Below are 21,685 nucleotides of genomic sequence, written 5' to 3' on the forward strand. Positions count from 1 at the left end.
AAATAATATACAAGAAATAAAGTACTTACCCGAGAATTCTGGTGGTTTCTTTTTTTTTGCTGTCAACTATCGATGACACTTAACCCTACTTTTTTGTACTAATGGTAGTAGTGCAATAAATAATTTTTATCTAATTAAATAATGCACCAAGAACATAGAATAATATCATGCTAAAAGCAGACAATTTCCTCCAACAATCACAATTTTTCTGGCTTTCTAACTATACAACAAGAGCCGTTACAAATTCATCCAAGCTAGTCGTTATCTTTTCCTTGGGAACAGTGCTTGTACTAACAGAGAAATTGATAATTCTCCATTCAGAAAACAATGCAATATAATAAATCATTTCACAGATGAAAACCTTAGTTTTCTATTGGTTATAGATAATATAGAATTAAACATAAGAGAGAATGTTGGTCTGACAAGAGGGGCCTGATTTTCTATTTGAATGCTCTATAACCAAACAAAATTGAAGACTATAAAAATTATCATCTGATCAACGACGATTTTATAGTAAGTAATTTATGTTTAATTTCATACTTATTGGGGGGGGGGGTGATGAATAAAATAGAGAAGAGGAGATGCCTAGAGAAAATGTCACACTAGGGGAAATTCCGGATTTTCTTAAATATTACCTTATAAAATTAAGAACTTGAAACTTGTATACTATTAAAATATGGATTATTAGCTAATATTTTATGCTATACTAATTGTTATAACATAAATAAAAAGTACTTTAATATAATTTTGAATGTAAATCACTAAAACCTCGTGACATACACAGTAAATGATACCTGGGCGGATACGGTTAAGCAACAATACATACAGTAACTGAGATATCCTCACTAAACCTGGTATTATTTTGTTAAAGATAACTACTTCGTACACAAAAATGACATTACTTTAATTACGTCTTTCTAATAAAAATTTGTTTATCTATAGTAATTATTTGCACTCAAACTCTGAATAGTTTGAATGCAAGTGATTTTCATTTGAAGTACCTTTCTTCATCGTATAGTTTTCATATTTCATTTGCATAACCTCTAGAACCTCCTAAATGAATATTGAAGATAAATGTTTATATATTGTTTCACATTTTCTTTACCATATCGCTAACTCTAGCTATTATCATCAGTGTACAATACAATGAAATGATTAAAATTAGGAAATAGAAAAAAAGTACATATCTTTTAATTTTTGTAGAATATCTTTAAAGATCTTCTTTTGGTTATATTTGTAATTTTAGGTCTTTTTTTCTTTTCACATAGTTAATTTTTTGTTTTATTTTCCTTATCCTTTACCATTTATTATTCATCTCAATACAAGTCAATGGTGCCATCTGGGAATATCATAGTATCTCTGACAGAGATGTGCAACCATTCAGCAAGATATTCGTGCACCACCTAATACTGTAAGCCTTGAGAACTAATGCAAAGTATAATGTATATTTAAAAAATGTTTGGGTCATTCAGTTATGCATTTTAAAACATAAATAATACATAATTAACTAAAATATGAAAATAAGACCTAAATATATTTTAACTGTATTTTAACTATAACATATTTAGGTAAGAAACAACGATAAGTGCTATAGTCGACCAAGCAGCCATCAACACTACAGGCAGTTACATGTACCTCTGATGAAAACTGTGTACCAGTTTCAAAATAACCATTGTTGGGTTATAGTGTAAAATGAGCTATTTCTAATGACTATACACATCTGTTTGTAACCTTTATATGTAGGCTACGAAGCTCAAAGAAATGTATTGAAGATGGGTATGGCACCAGTCAGGTTATGACAAAATTTATTACTTGTTTCAACTGCATTCATCCAGAGAACTTTGAAATGTATTTGTTAATAGATTAAGTAAATGTCTTATTGTCTAGACATACATCTACATAACTGGCATTATATTATTGAAGATGAAATACCAAAGTAGAGATTTTTTCATAGCTCGTGGGTCATGTGACACTACATCTGAAGTTTTAAGTAGTTTTTTTTAAAACTTTGAATCATAACTTACATTATAATGTTAATTTCATTCACTCACATTGTTTGTAAAGGTGTTTAATTAAATTTTGAATGACACACAGTGGCTTGTTCAGAAAAGTGTTTAAAGGGGCACCTGTTGCAAAAGTGTTAAGAAAGGAAGAGAAGATGCTATTTTCATTTTACCATGGGGGTATCTAACATATAGTGTTTAAGATATTGGGAAAATAATATAGGGATAGAAATAATACACTTCTGTTTTAATTTAATATGTCTAAATTGAAATTGTGGGCCAGGAAAATTTCAAAGTTGTATAGGTTAAAATTTAGAGGTGTTTATTTAATTTTGCTTTATAGAACATGTTTGTAGTGGTATTTTGGAATCTGTAATTCTTTGCTCTATCTTGGGTTATCAAGAAATAAATTTCTCATTAAGTCTACAACCACCAAGTAAAGACAAAATTTATTTATATACTCAAGAGTTTTTGAAAAAGTGTAAGCTCTTTTTGGTCATTCTATGATTTTTGAGCTCCAAAGATTCATAAATCAGTATCATATGGAGGAGCAACATCCAAGTTTTGGAAAAGTTTGGCCTTCAATACAGGTTATCTAAGTCTTTGGACTTCTAGTTAAAAGCCTTCAATAATTTTGAGACATTTTTCTAAACTAAACCTTTATTTCTTTAATCCTATCTCAATGGGAGCCCCTCTAATTGCTTTTCTGCAGAAGTCACTGTTATATTCAAAGTTTTATTTCATACAAGTTTTAAGTTTTTTGTTACAAAATAACCTTTAAACTACTGAAAACTTCAGATGTATTGTTGTGTGACCAATGAGCTATAAAAATTTATACTTTGGCTGTCTGTATCTTCAATAACACAATGGCAGTTGAGTAGAGAAACACCTAGACAATAAGTTGCTTACATAACCTTTCAACTTGTTCCTTTCACAGTACACTGAATGAATAGTTAAAATAAGTAATAAACTTTTTCAACCCCTGACAGCTGCCACACCCATTTTCAACAGATTTGTTTGAGCTTTATCCCTTCCATGTAGATGTTACATACACATGTGTATATAACAGTTAGAAAGAGCTCATTTTACACTATAAGTTAACAATGGTCATTTTGAAATTGATGCCAAGTATTCTTCATAGAGTACTTGAAATTGACTATAGTATTGTTGACTGCTTGATCGACTATAGCACTTATTGTTGTTTCTTACTTAAATATGTTACAGTTAGAGATACAGCTTAAATTTTATTTTGGACTTACTATTATATTTTAGTTAATTATGTATTAGTTGTGCTTTAAAATGTATGATTAAAAGGTTTAGACATTTTTAAAATATACATCATACTTTGCATCCATTCTCAAGGCTTATAATATTATATGCTGAATGAAGATTTAGCTGAAGGGCTGTGCATATTTCCCAAAGAAATAGTAATAAGCCTTGAAGGCACCATTGACTTGTGTCAAGATGAATAATGAGTTGTAAAAGACAAAAAAGAGAAATATATAACATAAAAATTAACTATGGGAAAAGTAAAAGAGATAAAATTATGAAGTTAACAAAATGAAGCGCTTTAAAGATATTCTACAAAAAATTAAAAGGTATGTTTCTTTGGTTTTTTTCTATTTCCTAACTTTTAATTATTTCATTGCATTGTATGTTGTTGATAATAACTAGTTAGTGATATGGTAGAGAAAATGAAAAATAAAATATAAAAATTTACCTTAAAAAAACTTTTGATATCCTTTTAGGAGGTTCTAGAGATTATGCAAATGAAATATGAAACTATAAGATGAAGAAAAGTATTTTTTTATACTAAAATGAAAATCACTGCACTTGATTTGTTATAGTTTGAATGCGAGTAACTACAATAGAAAAATAACATATTTTTGTAAAAACACTTAATGATAATACTGTCATTATTTGTGTACAAGATACTTATGATCTTTAATAAAATCTTACCAGTTTTTGGAAGGATATGTTAAGAAATTTCAGTTACGGCATATATATTGTCGTATAAGTAAAATTCACAATTTGATTTCCACATATTGCATGAACCCACTGCGAAAGGGTAAATGATGTTTTAACACAATTTAGAGTCAATCAGCTCTGTAAATTAAATAGCCTTCATTTTATACCTGCCTAAGAACTTGCTTATAAACAAACCTGATGACATTAGTACAGGAAATAAATGATCTAGAAAAAAATAGCTCATAGTTTCTTTTTTATGAAGTATTTTTTAGACATGTTCCTAAAATATTGTGTATCATCCTGCATTGATAAAAATTTTTATATAGTAAAAAAACTTATATTTGACATATTGAGGAATTATAATAATAGTCTTGCATCATCTTCTGTTTATAATGTAAGAAATAAACCTTATAGTGTATCCCAAGAGGATCATGAAAACACTTATTGAACTTGGAAAACCAGATAAAGGAAACAAAGTAGTAATTTCATTAAAAGTAGTTAAGTTAGTAAGATTAATTGTGTGTATTAGATGATAGCAGAAAATTTTTTAAATTAAATAAAGATCCAATACTTATACAGGAAACAAAATTACATAGGTGTTTGTTATACGTAAAGAAAGATAAAGGTATGAATGAGTATTGACAAAGACATTGGACTGGTTGATTTTACAGGATGCTTTTGTAAGGCTAATAGTTTTGAATATTCTCACTTACAATTTTAAATTATTGGGCTTGTTTTAGTATTAAGACCAGTGAATCCTCTGTTAAAGATAGCTTTGCATTTTAAAGTTCTGCACGGTTTGAAGTTTAATGAAAATGGGTACACAACTAACTTTGTAGTGTTTCTTTGTATTGATGTTGTAGTGGTGTCATCTTCGGATATAATAAATGAACTTTCTAATTATGTGTTTCTAAAGCTAATGTCATTTGTAGCCAAAGAATTAAACTTGACAATTCCACTTCTCTACAAGATGTAAGTTGGTTCATGTTTTTACTTTTATAAGACCAAATAAACATAGAAAAATGTAAAACATCTTTCAACTTGATATTCAATTATTCTATAATAAAATAAGATTAACTTCTGCATTTTGCAATTATAATTGTCAAATATTTATTCAGCCATTTGAATCAGGAAATATAAAAAAGAAATTAATGATTTTATTTCCTCAGGCTTAACCCTCATTTCTCCAAACACATGTTCCAGGAATGTAGTAGCTCAACATACTCAAATCACATAAATCCACTGACCCACTTGTGTCGTTTTGATCTTCTAGGAACTTGTAATGATGATCAGTGTACAAGGTGTGTGAAAAGATTGTCTAAAAAAAGTAGTGAAATTAAAAATTACTAATATGATGAGAAGTGTTTTGTATTTTCAACATGATTACTTCACAGAGAGCAAGTCAATAAAAATGTTTTAATGATATTTAGTGTAAATCTAAAAATGTTATAAAGTAAAATAAAAAAATTCTGTATGTTGAAGTAATGATCATGAAAATTATCCCGAAAACAAATTATTAATTAAATCTGTTTGGTGTTTTTTATTCTAGTGCTCATTTAATTATTTCTTTGTAATATTATCTGTATTGACATTTCTTGACAGATGTAGTGTGTGTTATTGCTATATTAATACAATGGAGTTAAATGTACTGTAAGTACTTTTAATGTAACATGTACTTTTAATGTACTATGGAGATATTGAATATGTCATTTTAAGCAAGAAAAAAAATTTTCTGCCAAAAATTATGAATTTCACTTAAAAATAATCACCAAAAACAATGATTTAATTATATTTCTATAAATCTTCTACTCTAATTATTATTTGAGCCCAGCTGCAGATTATAATAAGTTACTTTTAAAAATATTGGAGTTAGGCATGTCATAATGATGTCACCTTGATCGAAAAGACACTAATGGTGCACCTTTTATGTATGATTTTGTGAAAAATCGTAATTCTGTTGTGTTCTTTATTTTAGTTTTTCCAGAGAGATATAGATAGTGACTAAGTTTGATAATGATAAATATGCAGGAAATAGAGGAACTGGTTTAGAATTTGTGCATATAATTTGGAAGTGAACCCACATAACTTTCAAACCAAATTATAAAATAGAAATTGACAGTTTATTTTCAGAAATTAATAGTGATTCATAATTCTGTCTTTTTGTTTTTCTTCATCTTCACAGACAGCATGAAGCAAATTACAAAGTTTTACCTCAAGATGTTCTCTTGGACTTGCTGTGTTATTGTCCTAGCTTGTGTGGAGTTTCTGAAAATGACAGCACAGAAGATGGTCTAAGTAAATTAAGTATGTGCACTTAAAACTTGAGAAGTGTGTTTATTCATGTAGATGCAACTTCAAATTGTTTTAACAGTATTGTGAATATTTTATCAAGAATGTCTAATTTCTATAATCTCATTGAAACATTTTATTCAAATGGAATATCTCTTAAATGTTACAAACTTGATGATGACAGAAGTGATGATGATAAATCTAACTTCTTGATCTGGAATCATTTCCTTTAACTATATCTCGATTGGTGAGTACCATTCAGGTATTAAGTGCACACCTACATGTCAAATTAAAAAATTTAACTAAAAATAATTCCATATCTATTTCAACAATTTTTAACTCTTTAAGTTATTTTAAAATTGATGTTTTGTCATTTTGAACATTTATTTAGTATAAGTTCATACCAAAAAAGTGTTTCAAAGAAGTTTTGCTTATAAACAATGACTTTATCAATTTCTTTTTAGGCTTTTTCTGCTCATTGCCCAATATAGGTTTATATTTGCCAAGATACTTTCATTTCTTGAGAATATAAATATTTGTCTTGTTTTTCATGTGATTTTGCTTCTCTTTTGGTAGTTTTATTATTACAGCTCTTTTTTTGCCACCCCTGTTATCATGTTGCAGCATTTGGTTTGAACAATTACCAATGAATCTCAGCTTCAAAAAGAACTGTAACAAACATATGATTTGATTGTTTAGATTATAAATTAATGTCACTGTCAAGTAAATATAGCAGTTTTAGCAGTAATCTGTAGTTTCTGGAAATTTTGACCACTTGAAGCTTCTGTATGGGTGAACAAAATGTTATGGAAAGTTTAGAAGACTTAGAAACAAACCTCGAATGTCAGTTTGGAATCTTTTAGTGTCTTTGTGTTTTTTTATTTCTGAAAATGTTTTTATTTTAAATTATGTCTCTTTTTAAAAGTCGTAGAAGTATCTGTAAAAAGAAAACGGGTATAAAGCTCAGTTAAAGACAGTTAAAGCAGGTAAAGACAAAATATTCAGGTGACTTGGATCATTATTTATTGAATATTATTGTTGAGTACATCATATTCAAAAACTCCATGTTGCCATGTCAAGTTATGCTCTGCCTGATGACTATGCATCTTGTAACTAGTCCTGGAGCATAGTTTTCATTTCAAAAGGCTCCATTTTAAGACTGTTGTGTCCAAAGCACACCCTTCCTTCATGCATACTTTCCAGAAGCTATCTAATATATTAGAATGATGGTTTTCTAGCTCCATTGCAACAGTCTAATCACACAGAAATACATAAGTGCTACATTTGGTAACTTGGTCAGAATATCTTTGTATGAAATAACATAAATACCCGTTTCATTTTCCATCCTTTTGTTGGATGGTAGGCATGGTGGGAAACTTTATATTGGTGGATCCATACCCTGTTGTTCTTGTTTCCATACAAAGCTAGTATTTCTGTGTGGTAAAAAGGGTCTAGAATATTAGCCTTATTGCGAGCAGAATTCATCTTGACCTTTGTATCAATACTACTGATCTCTACTTGTACCTCGCACATTATCCAGCAACTGTCATAAATTCCTTTGAAAAAGTCTCTGATCATGTTTACCATTTGTGTAAATTCTTTCACTATTGACCTGAAGACACTGACACCAGACTTTTTACAGTTATCGAGGTATGCATATAATATGTCAAGAATCACCACATACTGCTATATTTCCATTCTCTAGGTACTGTTCATACAGTTTTTTACAGTTGGTCATTCATTTCTCAATATCTCGTGTAAACAACTTGTACTTGCGTTTCCTTCTAGATGGAGATCATTCTTGATTATGTTGTATATTGTTGGAATACTTTTGCCACTGGCCTTTGTGTTCATGTATTCACCATGTTACAAAGCTTCTCAGTTTGTTTACCATGGCTGTGATATGTCTGACTATACATCTTTCTGGATAATCCTGGTGCCTCAAGTTGATCATATTCTTTTCATTATTTTCCAATGCCATTAAATACCCTTTTACCCTATCTTTGAAAATCTAAATGCTTTTTGTTACATACCTTTCTCAAGCTAGTCAGTTTTCAGTGGCATCATACTACTTTCTAATCACCAAATAATCTCAAGATGTAGCTTCGATATATGCCATTCCACAGTGACTTTATATTGGTTGTAGTAGTCATTTGACTTTTTGATTGACATTTTTAATGTAATGTTCTCAACCCTCTGTAATTCTAGAGTGAAATGTGTTGTCTTAGTTATGATATAGAAGAGGTTTGTATTTGGTTACTGTGAATTATAAGTTAAATTTCTTCTTCTAAAAGTTTCAGTAGTTGGTCATTTTTTTTATGTTCTTCCATCTAGTTTCAGTATATAAGTAATGAAGTATAAAAAGAAAGAATACAAAGAGAAGTTTTTAACTCTGAATATTAAGTGAAATTGATATTATTGTGATATTGAAGTCTCTTTGTTGAAAAGAAGCTTCAAAGGTTCATTTCAGTATATAACTTTATTTTTCAGAAAAGTATGTTGAAGTATTCTGTGAATCTTGTTCAGATCTGTCATTAGAGGAGAAGTGTGAAAAACTTGTGAAAAGAATTAATGTAGAACTACAAAATGGTAAGTAGATTGGAATATATTGAAGTCTAAGTTGTTACGGTTGGGTCATTATAGTATGCACAGTTAAAAAATGCTTCTGTTCGTGTTATATATTAACCCCTTTTGTGATTTACCTGAGGTAACTCTGGTATTCTCCATGTTTCAAGAAATATTTGGCCAAATTAATTTGGGCAGACTATTTCTCCTTCTATTTCTTTATTATTTGCCCAAATTTATTTGCTTGTTATGCCTTTTTTGGGTTTACTTTCCATATAAACCTGACACAAAAGGAGTTAATAAATATTTGCCTTGATCTCATATGCAAGGTAACAAATAAAAATAGTTAGAATTTAGTGCCTGGTCTTTGTTCACAATTTCTCAAAATAAGTGTATTAAATATAAAAAAATATTCGGTGGCTGTACCTTGTATTTATTATTGTTCAGAGCAATATTGTTTTTTATTTTTACATAGTTTTTGATGCATTTTCTCAAGTTGAAAAAGATAGCTGTAAATACAGTTTGTACTGCACAAATTTAACATTTGTTTTTTTTTGTACTGTTGTCATGGTTGATTGAAATTTACAAATCATTATTATGGAGAAAATAATTTACAATTCAACTTTAATGTGATAGCAGTGCAAGCCTTAGTTTCCCAACGTTGTTTGTAATACTAAATAGTAGCTTTTTAGAGCTACCCAGGGTTTGTGTGATTCAATGAAAAATTATCATGATTGTAGACATACTGAAAAAGCTACATAACACAAATAATTAAAAGAATACAGAGAAAAGCCCAAAGAAAAGAAAAATTCCAGAAGCTCTGAGAATAAAAAAATTAAAACCTAACATTAATAAAACATCAGGAGCACCATTATATTTGTATTAAGTTAATTACATTTAAAACCAGATGGTGCTAGTATCATACATCAAAGTATTTGATTGGATATATTTGTAGTCTGAATGTACTTGTACTTGAATACTGTACATGGTCATGTGTTACTATCAGAGATGAACAGAAACAAATCTATTATGTCACTAATAGGTGTTTCGATATTTCATAGGAAAATCTTAAGTATGTGAATTTCAAAAACATTTACATCATTCGTATTTCTCAAGATGCTAATGTTTTAATGCATGAATCTTCACAATTTTGAAAATAATTTGACAAACATGCAGTATCTTACTCTCCTGCATTAATGCCCTTACTGTATTGTGTATCACTTCAACTTAAGATTTATAGGGTATAAGGTTGAGTTTTTGTAATAAAATATAAAATTGTTAATATGAATGTCAGACATGATGTAATATGTTGTTTACAGTAACTGAAAATTTTCAATTGAATTAGGGCCAACGAGCTATGTTATTCTTCAGAAAAGAAAGTTTCCTCCGAAGCATTTAAATAAGAATTGTAGTGAATCGGATGGAACATTGAAGCTTAATATAAGAACAACAGAAGGTGAGATTTTATAGCAAGTATGATTCATAACTTCAATTAAAAAAACTAGTGTGTAGAAAGAATTCAGTGTTACAATATTTCTGTTTTTTTTAAAGCTAAATGTTTAAACAACTTATTATTGATGTTTAACCATATCACAATAAATTCTAGGAAGACTTTGAATTCTAGCTTATTTATAATGAGCCAACTTATTAATAGTATTTATCATTTTTTCTAGTCAATTAAAAAAAACTTAAACAATAAATCTGTTTTGTTTTTCATTTCATCGAGAAAGATTATCAGTGATATAAAGAAAAGTTAGAAATGAATGTAAAGAATATGTTTACATTAGCTATCATTATTAGTATGAGTATGTTTATATTCATCTTGTGATTTTAATTCTGTTCTTCAGCTTTTAAATTTTTTCTGTGTTTTGAAGTGTATTTTTTGTTACATTAATTTTATTGAAAACCTCCTTGTGTTATTTTAATATAAAACCTTTATGTATTTCAGAAAAACTACAGCTAACTAAAACCGATTATGATCCAGATGCTGTAATTTTGGAATCTGATTCTCGCTATTTTAAATCAGATTGTAAAGGTTTGGCAGGACTTGAGGCTGCAGTTCATGAAAGTCCTCATAACATTCAGCTGTGGTTGAAACTAGCATATCACCATTTTCACAATCATACAAGGTACACATTGGATTAAAAAAAGACATTTAAAACCTTTATTGTTGAATTAGAGAAACATAGAGTTCCTTTTGTGTTTTTATTGGCTATTTTATTATATGTAAATATTGTTTATGAAATGAGTGGTTTTTTACTATTTATGGATTATTTTTTTAAATAGTAAATCCGGCCTTCTAATATCTATTTTATAAACTAGAGGAAGTACTGTTTTTTCAGGCTTTATGTGGATGATGTTTTTGTACAAATACACAGATTAATGTTTCAAAACTTGCACTTGTATTCCATTGCTAGATTTCACAGGTGAAGCCCAAGCTGTATAACGTTTTAAAACTATCTGCCTGGGTATCATTTACTGCACTTGTCACAAGATTTTAGTGACTTACATTCAAATTTTAATTAAACTACTTTTTGTTGGTTATACCAATTAGTATAGCATAAAATCTTTGCTAATAATCCATATTTTAATAATATATAAGTTTTAAGTTCTTAATTTTATAAGGCAGTATCTAAAAAACATCCTGAATTTCCCATAGTGTTACACATTTTTCCAGGCATCTCCTTTTCTCTATTTTATTCACCACCTTTCCAATAAGTATGAAATCTAATCTAAATTAGTCACTATAAAATCATCATTGCTCAGACAAAACATAATTTTTATAGCTTTCAATTTTTTTTGGTTACAGAGCCATCAAATAGAAAATCAGACCCCTCTAGTCACATCCTCTCTTTCAGGATTTGTTAATATCTCTCTCTTATGCTTAATTCTATATTATCTGTAACCAATAGAAAGCCAAAATGTGTCACACTAGTGAAAATTCAGGATTTGTTAAAATATTGCCTTATAGAATTAAGAACTTGTATACTATTAGAATATGGATTATTAGCTAAGATTTTATGCCATACTAATTAGTATAACATAAACAAAAAGTAGTTTAATAAAATTCTGAATGTAAGACACTAAAACTGTCATGCGAGGTAAAGGATATCTGTGGCGATAGGTTAAAAGTTATCTGTGGCAATAGGTTAAAAGTTAAGTTTGGGAGTTTAATTTAAGCTGTATATATAGATATACATTACGTGATGTATTGTTCTTTATGTACTTTCAAAGCTTTAAAATAAGCTTTTGTAGTATATGTAAGGAAATATATTTTAAATCATGTTGATCCTTAAATTTTAAGAGTGATATATATATATATATCTTAAGTGGAGTTTAATTTACATAGTGAAAAAGTGTATTACTTTCAAGCAGTACTTTTATAAAAAGAATTAGTATGTACCAATAATTGATTATATGATGAGAAATTATTTTAATTTCTTCTTTTTTTTTCAGAAAAGATATCAGTAACCTTGACCAAGCTCTGAATATTCTCTCACGTGGTCTAGAAAGTAACCAAGCTGACCCTGAATTGTGGAAGCATTATCTGACTCTGTATGCTGAACGTGATGAGAGTAAAGATATTTTACAGCTGTGTCAGCAAGCATTAAATTTTTGTCCTCATTATGAAGTTTGGTGGAAGGTACATTTTAATTATTCAGTTGTTCTACAGCAGTTTAGTTGCTTCTCATATTGGTTTCCTGTTTTCAGTTACAGATTTTGGGTATTGCTTCTAAAGAGCAGAAAGTGATGATAGCCTCTGACTTGAAATTACTTTAATTTCAAACCAAGTGAATAGTACTGTTTTCTTTAGGGGTAAAAGCTGTTTTGATATTTATATGTATGTGTGTTTGGGCACACATACACAATGTGTGGCAGAAGTTACTATATTGTGGGTATATACACACACACAAAACCAAAACCGAAATATGTATTATGAAATATACAAAAAAGAAAAGAAAACAGCTCATTGCCAGTTATTGTCATTATCCTTTAACTGATAATGGAAAATGTCTGTGGTCATAGCACCCAAAGGCATTTGGGATATTTCTTCTAACAATAATGATCCAAATGCAAGTGTCAAACTAGGAAGCCATTACAGAAGATCAGATTAGGGTTTAGGAGTTTAATGGTTTGATTCATCGTGTCTCAACTCCTGCTACCTTTTGCTGTCTGTAGTGAGTTGTGGGAAGGCATAGATTACAGATGATAAAATAACGTTATGGTAAAAATATACCTATATTTCTACATTTGTATGACTCCTAACCTCCACCCTTTACAATTATAAAATGATTGTAATTAGAACTATAAACCCTGACCTTAATAGTTATGTAATGATTACACACCTAACCTCCTCATTTTACAGGTTTTACGCTATGGGTTTTCCTAGGGTCAAAGGGCATGTCATAACGTTTGTAGACTTGCATTCAAAATTTTATTGAACTACTATTTCATGAAAAATACGTAAATAAGTTTGGTATCAAATAGTACATTATCATTCAAATTTTATTTAATATACACAAGTTAATTTCTTAATTTAAAAGTAAGTGTTTAAAAAAAATCCTAAATATTTATTTTTGTGTGTCACGTGGTATGTTGAATGTGGCTTTGGTTCAAGTTAGACATTTGTCATGTCCAAATAAAGTCTATAATTTCTTAGAAACTCAAATTACTGAGATATTACTATATTTAGTGAATCAAACATAGTGCCTCTGCCCACCTCTTCCATTTTTTGAAATGCTTACGTATACCTGTTTAGCTCAATCATGTATTTATAACCAATCAGAAGCTTAGTCTCTATTTCCCAAGAATAATCTTTTTTGTTCCCTGTCTCGGAAGAAAAGGATAAGAGAAAATGTTTGGAGGGCAATATTTTTTAGACTGAAATAAAGCTTAGTTAGTAAGTCTGATAAATTACAGTGGAATTCTGTGATATTGGTAGAGTAATGCACATATAAAACCTAAAAAAGTTATTTTGTTTTACATCCTCCATGTGCGGATTCAGCAAGGCTTAAGATACAAAGTATGGCAAGCGAGTACAAAGTTCTTTACAATCATACTTAGTATAGATTGTTTTTTTTCTTATATTTCTTAATTTACTGTTATATTTAAAAAAAAAAAACTGAATTTATTTGTATATCGTAACAATATATATATACGTATGTAATGTATTATAACTGAAATGCAACTATATTTTACACAATACTGGTCCACTAGAAAAAAGCCAAGACAAATCACTTTGTAAATGCCAGTATTATGCTATTGGATAAAGTAACATGTGATGCATATACACTGTGGTTGCAACTGCTGTAGCGTTAGTCAGATACAGTTGAAAATTTTAAAACTTAAGTTAAAAATGTGAGATTTTGTGTATGAAAGCCTTGTTATGTTTAATGATAATCTGCCAGATTTTGTGAAGATACGCTTACTGTATTAAAAGTTATTGTGTGAAAACTATAACAAATGCAAAATCATTATTAGTTAATCAGTTAAAGGGTTAAGTCCAGATAAACTGAGATCAGTCCAGCTACCTGAAGTTGGTCTTTTCATCCCATTATACAAGTAAGAAGTGTCATTTGTCTGTCCACTTTTCTTTACTAACTTCAGTCAAACTAGGCATGTGTACTCTTAGGGTCCATCATAGTGTAATTGGAATGTCAGCATTTGGACTTGGTTCCATGCCACCCCCACCCCACCCACCCCCCATAAAGGAGGGACTAAATTTTGTGCCTTTACTTTTTTGATTGACCTCAACCAAACTTGGTGGAATTGTTAGGGTTTCCTAGGGATTTTCAGATAGGGGTCAACATTTGGATATGATGCCCACCCTCCAGTCTGTCTATTTTTCATACCTATAGTTTTGAACAGCATCAATCAAACTTGCATTTCAGTGTGACCTCCTCACCAAAAAAAAAAAATATATCACACTTAGGGATCCACTGTGTGACTACCTTTTACACCTTCAATTTTTTTACTGATCTCAACCAATATTGGCATACACACTAAAGGCCCCAGGGAAGTGATATGGGTAGGTCATCCATTGGATCTGACTTACAAAAGTCACCCCTTGAATCCTTATATTCCCCATGTTATTCTGTTGATATCTACCAATTTTTGAGGGCATACTTGTGCCATTACCAGGAGTGACAGGTAGTTTCATATTTGAATCTGACATCTATTCATTGTAACATTCTCTGTGCCGTAACTCCAAGAGGAAAGAACCTAGGAACCTGAAATTTTGCATCCATACTAAGTGAATCCTTAAGGTGTGCACCTGAGTATTATTATATATATCTACATGTGTGTGCACATGCAAGTGTGCATCTTTTTATGCAAAAAACCACATAGAAAAGAAATGTGACCACCATAGCTCCAAGAGGAAAGAACCTAGAAACCTGAAATTTTGCACCCATTTACTTTGTGGACCCTGTGTATGTGCACCAGGGTATTGTTATTTATCTTATCCACGTGTGTGCACACTTGCACATTTTTGTAATGAGGCAAGCTAACAAAAAATCACATTGAAAAGAAGTGGTTTCTTGTATTACAAATAGCAATTACAGACAGGCATGCATGTGTGTGCATGTCTGTGTATGTGACTGCTATAGCTCCAAGACTAAAGAACCCAGAAACCTGAAATTTTGCACCCATACTAAGTGGACCCTGAGGGTGTGCACCTAGGTATTATTACTTATCCACATGTGTGCACATCTTTTTAACGAGGCAAGCTAGTGAGAAACCATGTAGAAAAGAAGTGGTTCCTTATATTGCAAATTAGAGATATAAAGCACAGACGGACGGACAAGCACGTGCGCATGCATCTTTTTAATGATGCAAAACCACATAGAAAAGAAGTGGTTCCTTATATAACCACTTCTAATATATAGAAAAGCCAGTGCATTTTGTAACAATGCATTCCAACAATGGCTTTTATATCATGTTGCTTAGCAATAAATTTATAATCTAATATTGTTGTTAAGAGTGTATGTGCTGAAATGTGCTTGAAACTACAAAATTCAAAAAACTGTTTGTTGTTTTCTAATTTAGAGTCTCTGTTAATTAAAGAGGTTTAAAATCAGAGGTCAAGTGAGAGGGAAGGTTACCTTTATAAACAGGTCACATCCCGTAAAGGAGCAACAAAAGTATATAGGTTATACTTTTATCCTAAAATGGGTTCAGAATATACACACACTGACATAGTCATCTAGAATAAATCAACCTAATAACTCAAGCAAAGCAGGGTACTTTTGCTAGTATATATATATTTACATTATTATTCATTGGTTTGTTCTGTAAAATAGTAATTTTATTCAACCCTTGTTTTTGTTAATTCAGGGGAATACTCCCATTTTCACATTTTATGTTATTTGTGAATTTCAAGATGATATAATTTTGTCTATAACAAATCATATTGTATGTTTGATAGTTATATTTGCTCTTACATATTTTATCCCAATGTACATAGTATCTTCAGTTAGCTGAAGGATACCATGAGAAACAGGGTATCTGCAACGAGATTCTTCAGTTTTTACTTTTGGAGGAACAGCAAGAAAGGACTGATACAGATAAAAGTATTCGTTCTCATCAAATTTTGGAAGTGTTATTATTTCAGTCACAATTAAATGTGCAAAGTGGACACTACAGAAATGCTGTAGATTTCCTGGAGGTATTTTAATCTTTATTTGTATCTAATTATTAAAATAGTTTGTTTTAGTGAACTTGAGAATCATCAACTAAACATTATTAACTGTTGAGAACTGGATTTATTCTTATTTGATTTGATTTTAAAGTGAACAGTGATAGGTGAAAATATAGGTATTTAAAATCATTAAGCTTTCAGAGTTTATATTAGGAACCAGTGTATAGATTTTTTAGAAAAATTATATATTTTATAGCATAATTTAGTATTGATCCATCATATGAGGTTATAAGGTCATAGAAAAATTTATTAAGAGATTAAGATTTGTAGTATCCAGTCATGTTAGTGCTGAGATCATTGACTATTTGAACTTAACACTTGAGACAAAAAATACATTTGAAAAAATGTTTGGTTTTAACCTCAACATTGTCTTCACTGTCTTGACTTTACATGAAACATTACTAATTTATTTTGCAATTGTTGAAGATAGCTAGCTGATGGAAATTTAATACTGGTCATTTTTTTTCTTTTGTCTTCCACTTAAAATAACTTACAGCTATCTCTATGCTCTGCATCTCTCTTAACTATATATACGAGTTTCTGAGCTATTTTTGGCATTACTTTTCATTTACGTGTAAAAAATTATCTTGTTAAAACTAATTGTTATCCTTTAAAGCTTTTGAGACTGCCATAAAAGCTTCTAAGTAAAGAAAGACATTATAATAATAAAAAGTTTGACTTCTTTTGCAGAAAACACTGAGACTTGACAAGCAAGACCAAAAGTCTAATTTTGAAGATGATTTAGAAGAACAAGTGCCCTCATTGAGAATAAGTGATGAAAATAGGTCTGAAAATGAATCTAGTTTTTCAAATAGCTGTGGTGAACTTTTCAATAACGATAGCTCAATTTTTATAGAAAAAGAACCTGTAACTGAAAAAATGTATGGAGTTAAAGAAAACCTTTCAGGGGAAAATGTGATGTCTGAGCATGATATTGGCCAATGTTCTAGAACTTCTGTTACAAAGGTATATAGCCCACTTAGAAAATTGATGGTATCAGAAGACCTTTGCTTAGCTTGGATGTGTTATATTCATCTTATTGAATTTCATAGCCTCCCATCTTTTCTTTTTCCTGTTGAACAAGATGCACCGGGCAGATTGGGTTGTAAGGTGAGATGAAATTCTGTTTGTTTGTAGTTTTAGCTAATTGATAAGACCAATGGGTTTTGTCATTAAATGCAGCACTTTGTGATCATAATAGCCATACTTACAAACAGATAATTTACATGAAAGTACGTGTGATAGAATGATTCAGTGCAAATATATATTTTTGTTTCAAAACTGATATTAAATGTATGTAATAAAAGCAGCTGTTATTTTTATTTGAATTTGAATGCATTCTTAAATACTAACACATTTTAACAAACCAATAGTTTTTCTCTTGTAAGATTTTATAGAATAAGCAATGATCAAATATAATTTATTTCTTGCTCAAGACTCCTCCTTTAAATATAATGGCCATTGTCTTGTCAGCATACTTGATCATCATTAATGAGAACTGGAATATTTTAGATCAATTGACAGACCAGATATTATCAGGTACTTTCAAATATTGTTTAATTTTTGGGGGTCAAAGAAATATGAACAAGCATTAAGAACTTTTTTTTAACCTTTTACATTGTAAAATTTCTGAAGATGTTTCATTTTTTGCTCCAGGGTTTTTTAAAATATGAATTTAAAGTGCTTTACTTTTTATAGTTAAATCTCATTTTTTAAAGCATCTTTCAACTAAAAAAATTGAAGTGTTCACATTTAGAATTTTATCTAGATTTATATTTTTAACATATTGCATGTGATAAAGTAACACAAAATACAGAAAGCTAATTTTAATGTAGATTATCTTCTACATTTTGAGATTCTTATTTGAGTAGTAGAAATATTTGAATTTCCCATCTGTGTGGATAAAAATTAGCCACCATGAAAAACAAAACTGCAAGTCTGTGGTTTTCATACATGGTGCTTATTTCTTGCACAGATAGTTTGAAACAATGAATTTTTGAAATTGGTTGCATCAGAAACTTTAAAATTTAGTTTACTTCTTTTTTCCACAACTTCTAAGTTTCTAAATCTAACAAAATCATTAATATTTTGTCGTAAAACTAGGTATATTTTCTTTCTTGCAATCTATGTGCCATAAAACTCCTTTTCTTCCTTATATGGTTTGTAAATTATTACACACAAGGATTTTGTGATTGTATGCTATCAGATAATCTGAATATATTGTGTTTTTGTTTATGATTGTAAAGGTAATAAATTAGTTTTATTTGTTTTTTCTGCTTGTTTGACAGTTTCTTTTTACTGTATAAAAACTTGCATAAAATTTCAGACCAATAATGCCACAAATTTGAGAAATCAGTGGAGTTCTTTTTGAAACACATGTACATAATTTTGTAAAGGATTATAGAAGTAACTTTTATAAATATAATGTATTGATATGTATAATATCTAATTAAAATTGGATTTAATGGTATGCAAGACATTTTATTGTATTTTGTTAATAAGTGCTTCTGAAACATGGATTTTAGGTTAACAAATCCATTTCAGGCTTAAAAATATGAAATGGCTTATCATGCTTTAGGATTGAAGTGTTTGTATTTTAGATAGTTTCATTTATGAGTTAATTTCTATAAATGCAAATGAAGAAGTAGCTGAATTGATGCCACCAGGATGAAAAGGATTAATCATTTCATATTACTCTAACTACTGGAAAACTTCTATATTCATTCCTTATTTTACATTATTCACAGTTTCCTTATTATTTTTCTATTGTCAACCCGTACAGATGAAAGCCAATTATGATACAATAAGTAATATTGTCTATGGGTACATTGTGACAAATTATTTTGTGTACTATATAACTTTTTCATGTGTGTAGGATATTTATTTCAGTATAAATGTATTTTTCTGTGATGTTATAAAACTTACAACAAGAAAGATCCAACAATTAGTGGATTTCATCATTTTTTTTTTAGGATCCATTCTTGATTCCATGGCATCACCACTCACCCCTTCAAACATCCTACAATTCTCTCTTAAAACTATTTAAGGATGCTTTACAGTCTTGTTCCTCTCAGTCATCAAGGAAAAGGAATATTCAAATATGCTTACCATTGTACCAAAACCTGATCTTTCTAGAATTAAACTGCAATAGGTAAAAACCATTGTTTTCTACCTTAGTATTTAGACCTTTTCTGTTATGTCCATATTTCTTTCTTTCAATTAGTTTTTGTTATAGTAATAAGCTATGAAGTATACATGATACAGTAAGTTGAACTGTAATGATTTTAAATACTCAATATTTATGTAATTAATTGATGATTTTATAGAATTACCCAATATATTTTTGCACTATAGACACTAACCTATATAAAAGCCAGTGTGTGTGTCATGTCATGCTTGATTTCTCCAAAATAGGAGAAGTCATAAAAGCCTAAATGCATTTATGCAGATAGAATAGTTCGATTACAGTCAACCCATTATGATTTTAGTGACGGAGTGTTGGAGGGGGGTGCTGCTGTGAAACCTTATAGTTATTGGTAAAAATCAGTTAGATTGAAAACTTCTAAGATATAGAAAAGCCAGTGCAATTTGGTAACACTATGTTCCAACATTGGCTTTTATGTCATGTCGCTTAGCAACAAAAGTATAAACTAATATTGCTGTTAGTCTATGTACTAAAAGTATAAAATGAAATGTATGGACTACAAAACGGGAAAAATATTTGTTGTTTTCTTAATTTAAAGTCTCATTGATTAAAGAGAATTGTTTTTATTAAAAATGTTGGGGATATAACAGAAAATAGCTTAATTCAGGAACGATTTAAGCTTGAAATTGAATCAATATTTTTACTTTGATAAATTTTATGCACTTGGCTCTAGGTTAGGTGATCCCAACACCCACTACACTTATAACGTTTCACAACCCCCCTTTGCATCCCTGTCACTAAAATTGTAATGGGTAAACAATAATTAAACTATTCTGTATGGATAAATGTATTTTGGCTTTTACAACTCCTATTTCGAAAAATCAAATGTGACATGACACACACTAGCTTTTATATAGGTTAGATACACCACAAATTCATTTCATAAAAGATCTTAATTTTGATTGGCTCATAAAGGAATTTACCAACGTTTGACTGCCTTGAATGCACTTTTCTGCATTTTTATTGGTCATGCTTGATTTTGCAAAATTTAGTTATTTCAGTTAGCTATGAAATGTGAGGTTAGGGTATACTATGGGGTGGGGTAGAAGTATTTGCCCCATCATTTTTGATGGGCTATACACTAGTTTGTAATAATAGTGTATGCTTAAATGAACACAGTCTTGAGGATTAAAATTTACCAGAGGTTATCAATGGTCAAACATAAACATCAAGTTCAAAGAATTGACATTTTTCCTATAAGAAACAAAAGTGTTAGTAGATGTTGGCAGAATTCCTGTCAGTATCATTATAGTTATCTCCATGGTAAATCAGTGAAAAACTCACTGACATACAACTCAAATGAGAAGTTTGATTCCCTATGGTGGACAGAGTGCACATAGCTCATTATGTATCTTTGCACCAAAAGAAACACATACATAATACAGCTAACATTGTCAAATGATCATCCAACATTTTAGGAAGTCCACATTTCATGCATCATATGTATATAAATCCTTTCAAAAGTTATCAGTTTACAAAAAGGAAAGCAAAGAAAATATTAATATAAATACTGATCATAAAAGCATTTTACAAAATTCTTGGAAGACTCAAGCTTATATTACTAGTTCTATGATACTGAGTTGATCTAAAACCCTTTTTAAAGGTTATAATCAGTATGAAAAGGAGAGATGAATTGTAAATGGTGTTTGTGTTTTGTTAAGTATACTGGATAATTGAAGATTTGGCCACCTGAGCTTTTAGTCATGTTTCGAACATTTGCAGAATAGTTTTAATTCTCAGTAACTTCTCAGAGAAACATATACACACACAATTGTAAATGTGTGAATGAGAGTGAAAGCTTGTAATGATAATAATAGTGATATATATATATATATATATATATATATATATATATATATATAGTTATTAGTTAGTTATTAGTTAGTTAGTTACTACACTAGTAGTTAGTAATTAATTAAGTTAGTTAATAAAGTAATAATTAGTTACTACTATTAC

The 21,685-nt window shown here is 29.7% G+C and overlaps 1 protein-coding gene across 3 annotated transcripts in view; it reads left to right on the forward strand.

The window, feature by feature from the left end:
• Window positions 1-21,685, forward strand: part of LOC106463407 (zinc finger C3H1 domain-containing protein-like) — a 111,188-nt gene that overhangs the window by 62,938 nt on the left and 26,565 nt on the right. For all 3 annotated transcript variants that reach the window (XR_002611481.1, XM_022390891.1, XM_022390890.1), the window contains exons 16-24: window positions 5,141-5,272; window positions 6,154-6,275; window positions 8,751-8,849; window positions 10,171-10,281; window positions 10,774-10,954; window positions 12,282-12,468; window positions 16,291-16,491; window positions 17,215-17,634; window positions 19,497-19,675. Coding sequence is in view for 2 of the 3 variants with exons in the window: in XM_022390891.1 (XP_022246599.1) it covers window positions 5,141-5,272; window positions 6,154-6,275; window positions 8,751-8,849; window positions 10,171-10,281; window positions 10,774-10,954; window positions 12,282-12,468; window positions 16,291-16,491; window positions 17,215-17,634; window positions 19,497-19,675 (1,632 nt within the window). In the remaining variant the exon portion in view is untranslated. The remainder of the gene's footprint in view (window positions 1-5,140; window positions 5,273-6,153; window positions 6,276-8,750; window positions 8,850-10,170; window positions 10,282-10,773; window positions 10,955-12,281; window positions 12,469-16,290; window positions 16,492-17,214; window positions 17,635-19,496; window positions 19,676-21,685) is intronic.

The sequence above is a fragment of the Limulus polyphemus genome, unplaced genomic scaffold (genome assembly GCF_000517525.1).
Source record: "Limulus polyphemus unplaced genomic scaffold, Limulus_polyphemus-2.1.2 Scaffold1399, whole genome shotgun sequence".
NCBI classification, from domain to species: domain Eukaryota; kingdom Metazoa; phylum Arthropoda; class Merostomata; order Xiphosura; family Limulidae; genus Limulus; species Limulus polyphemus.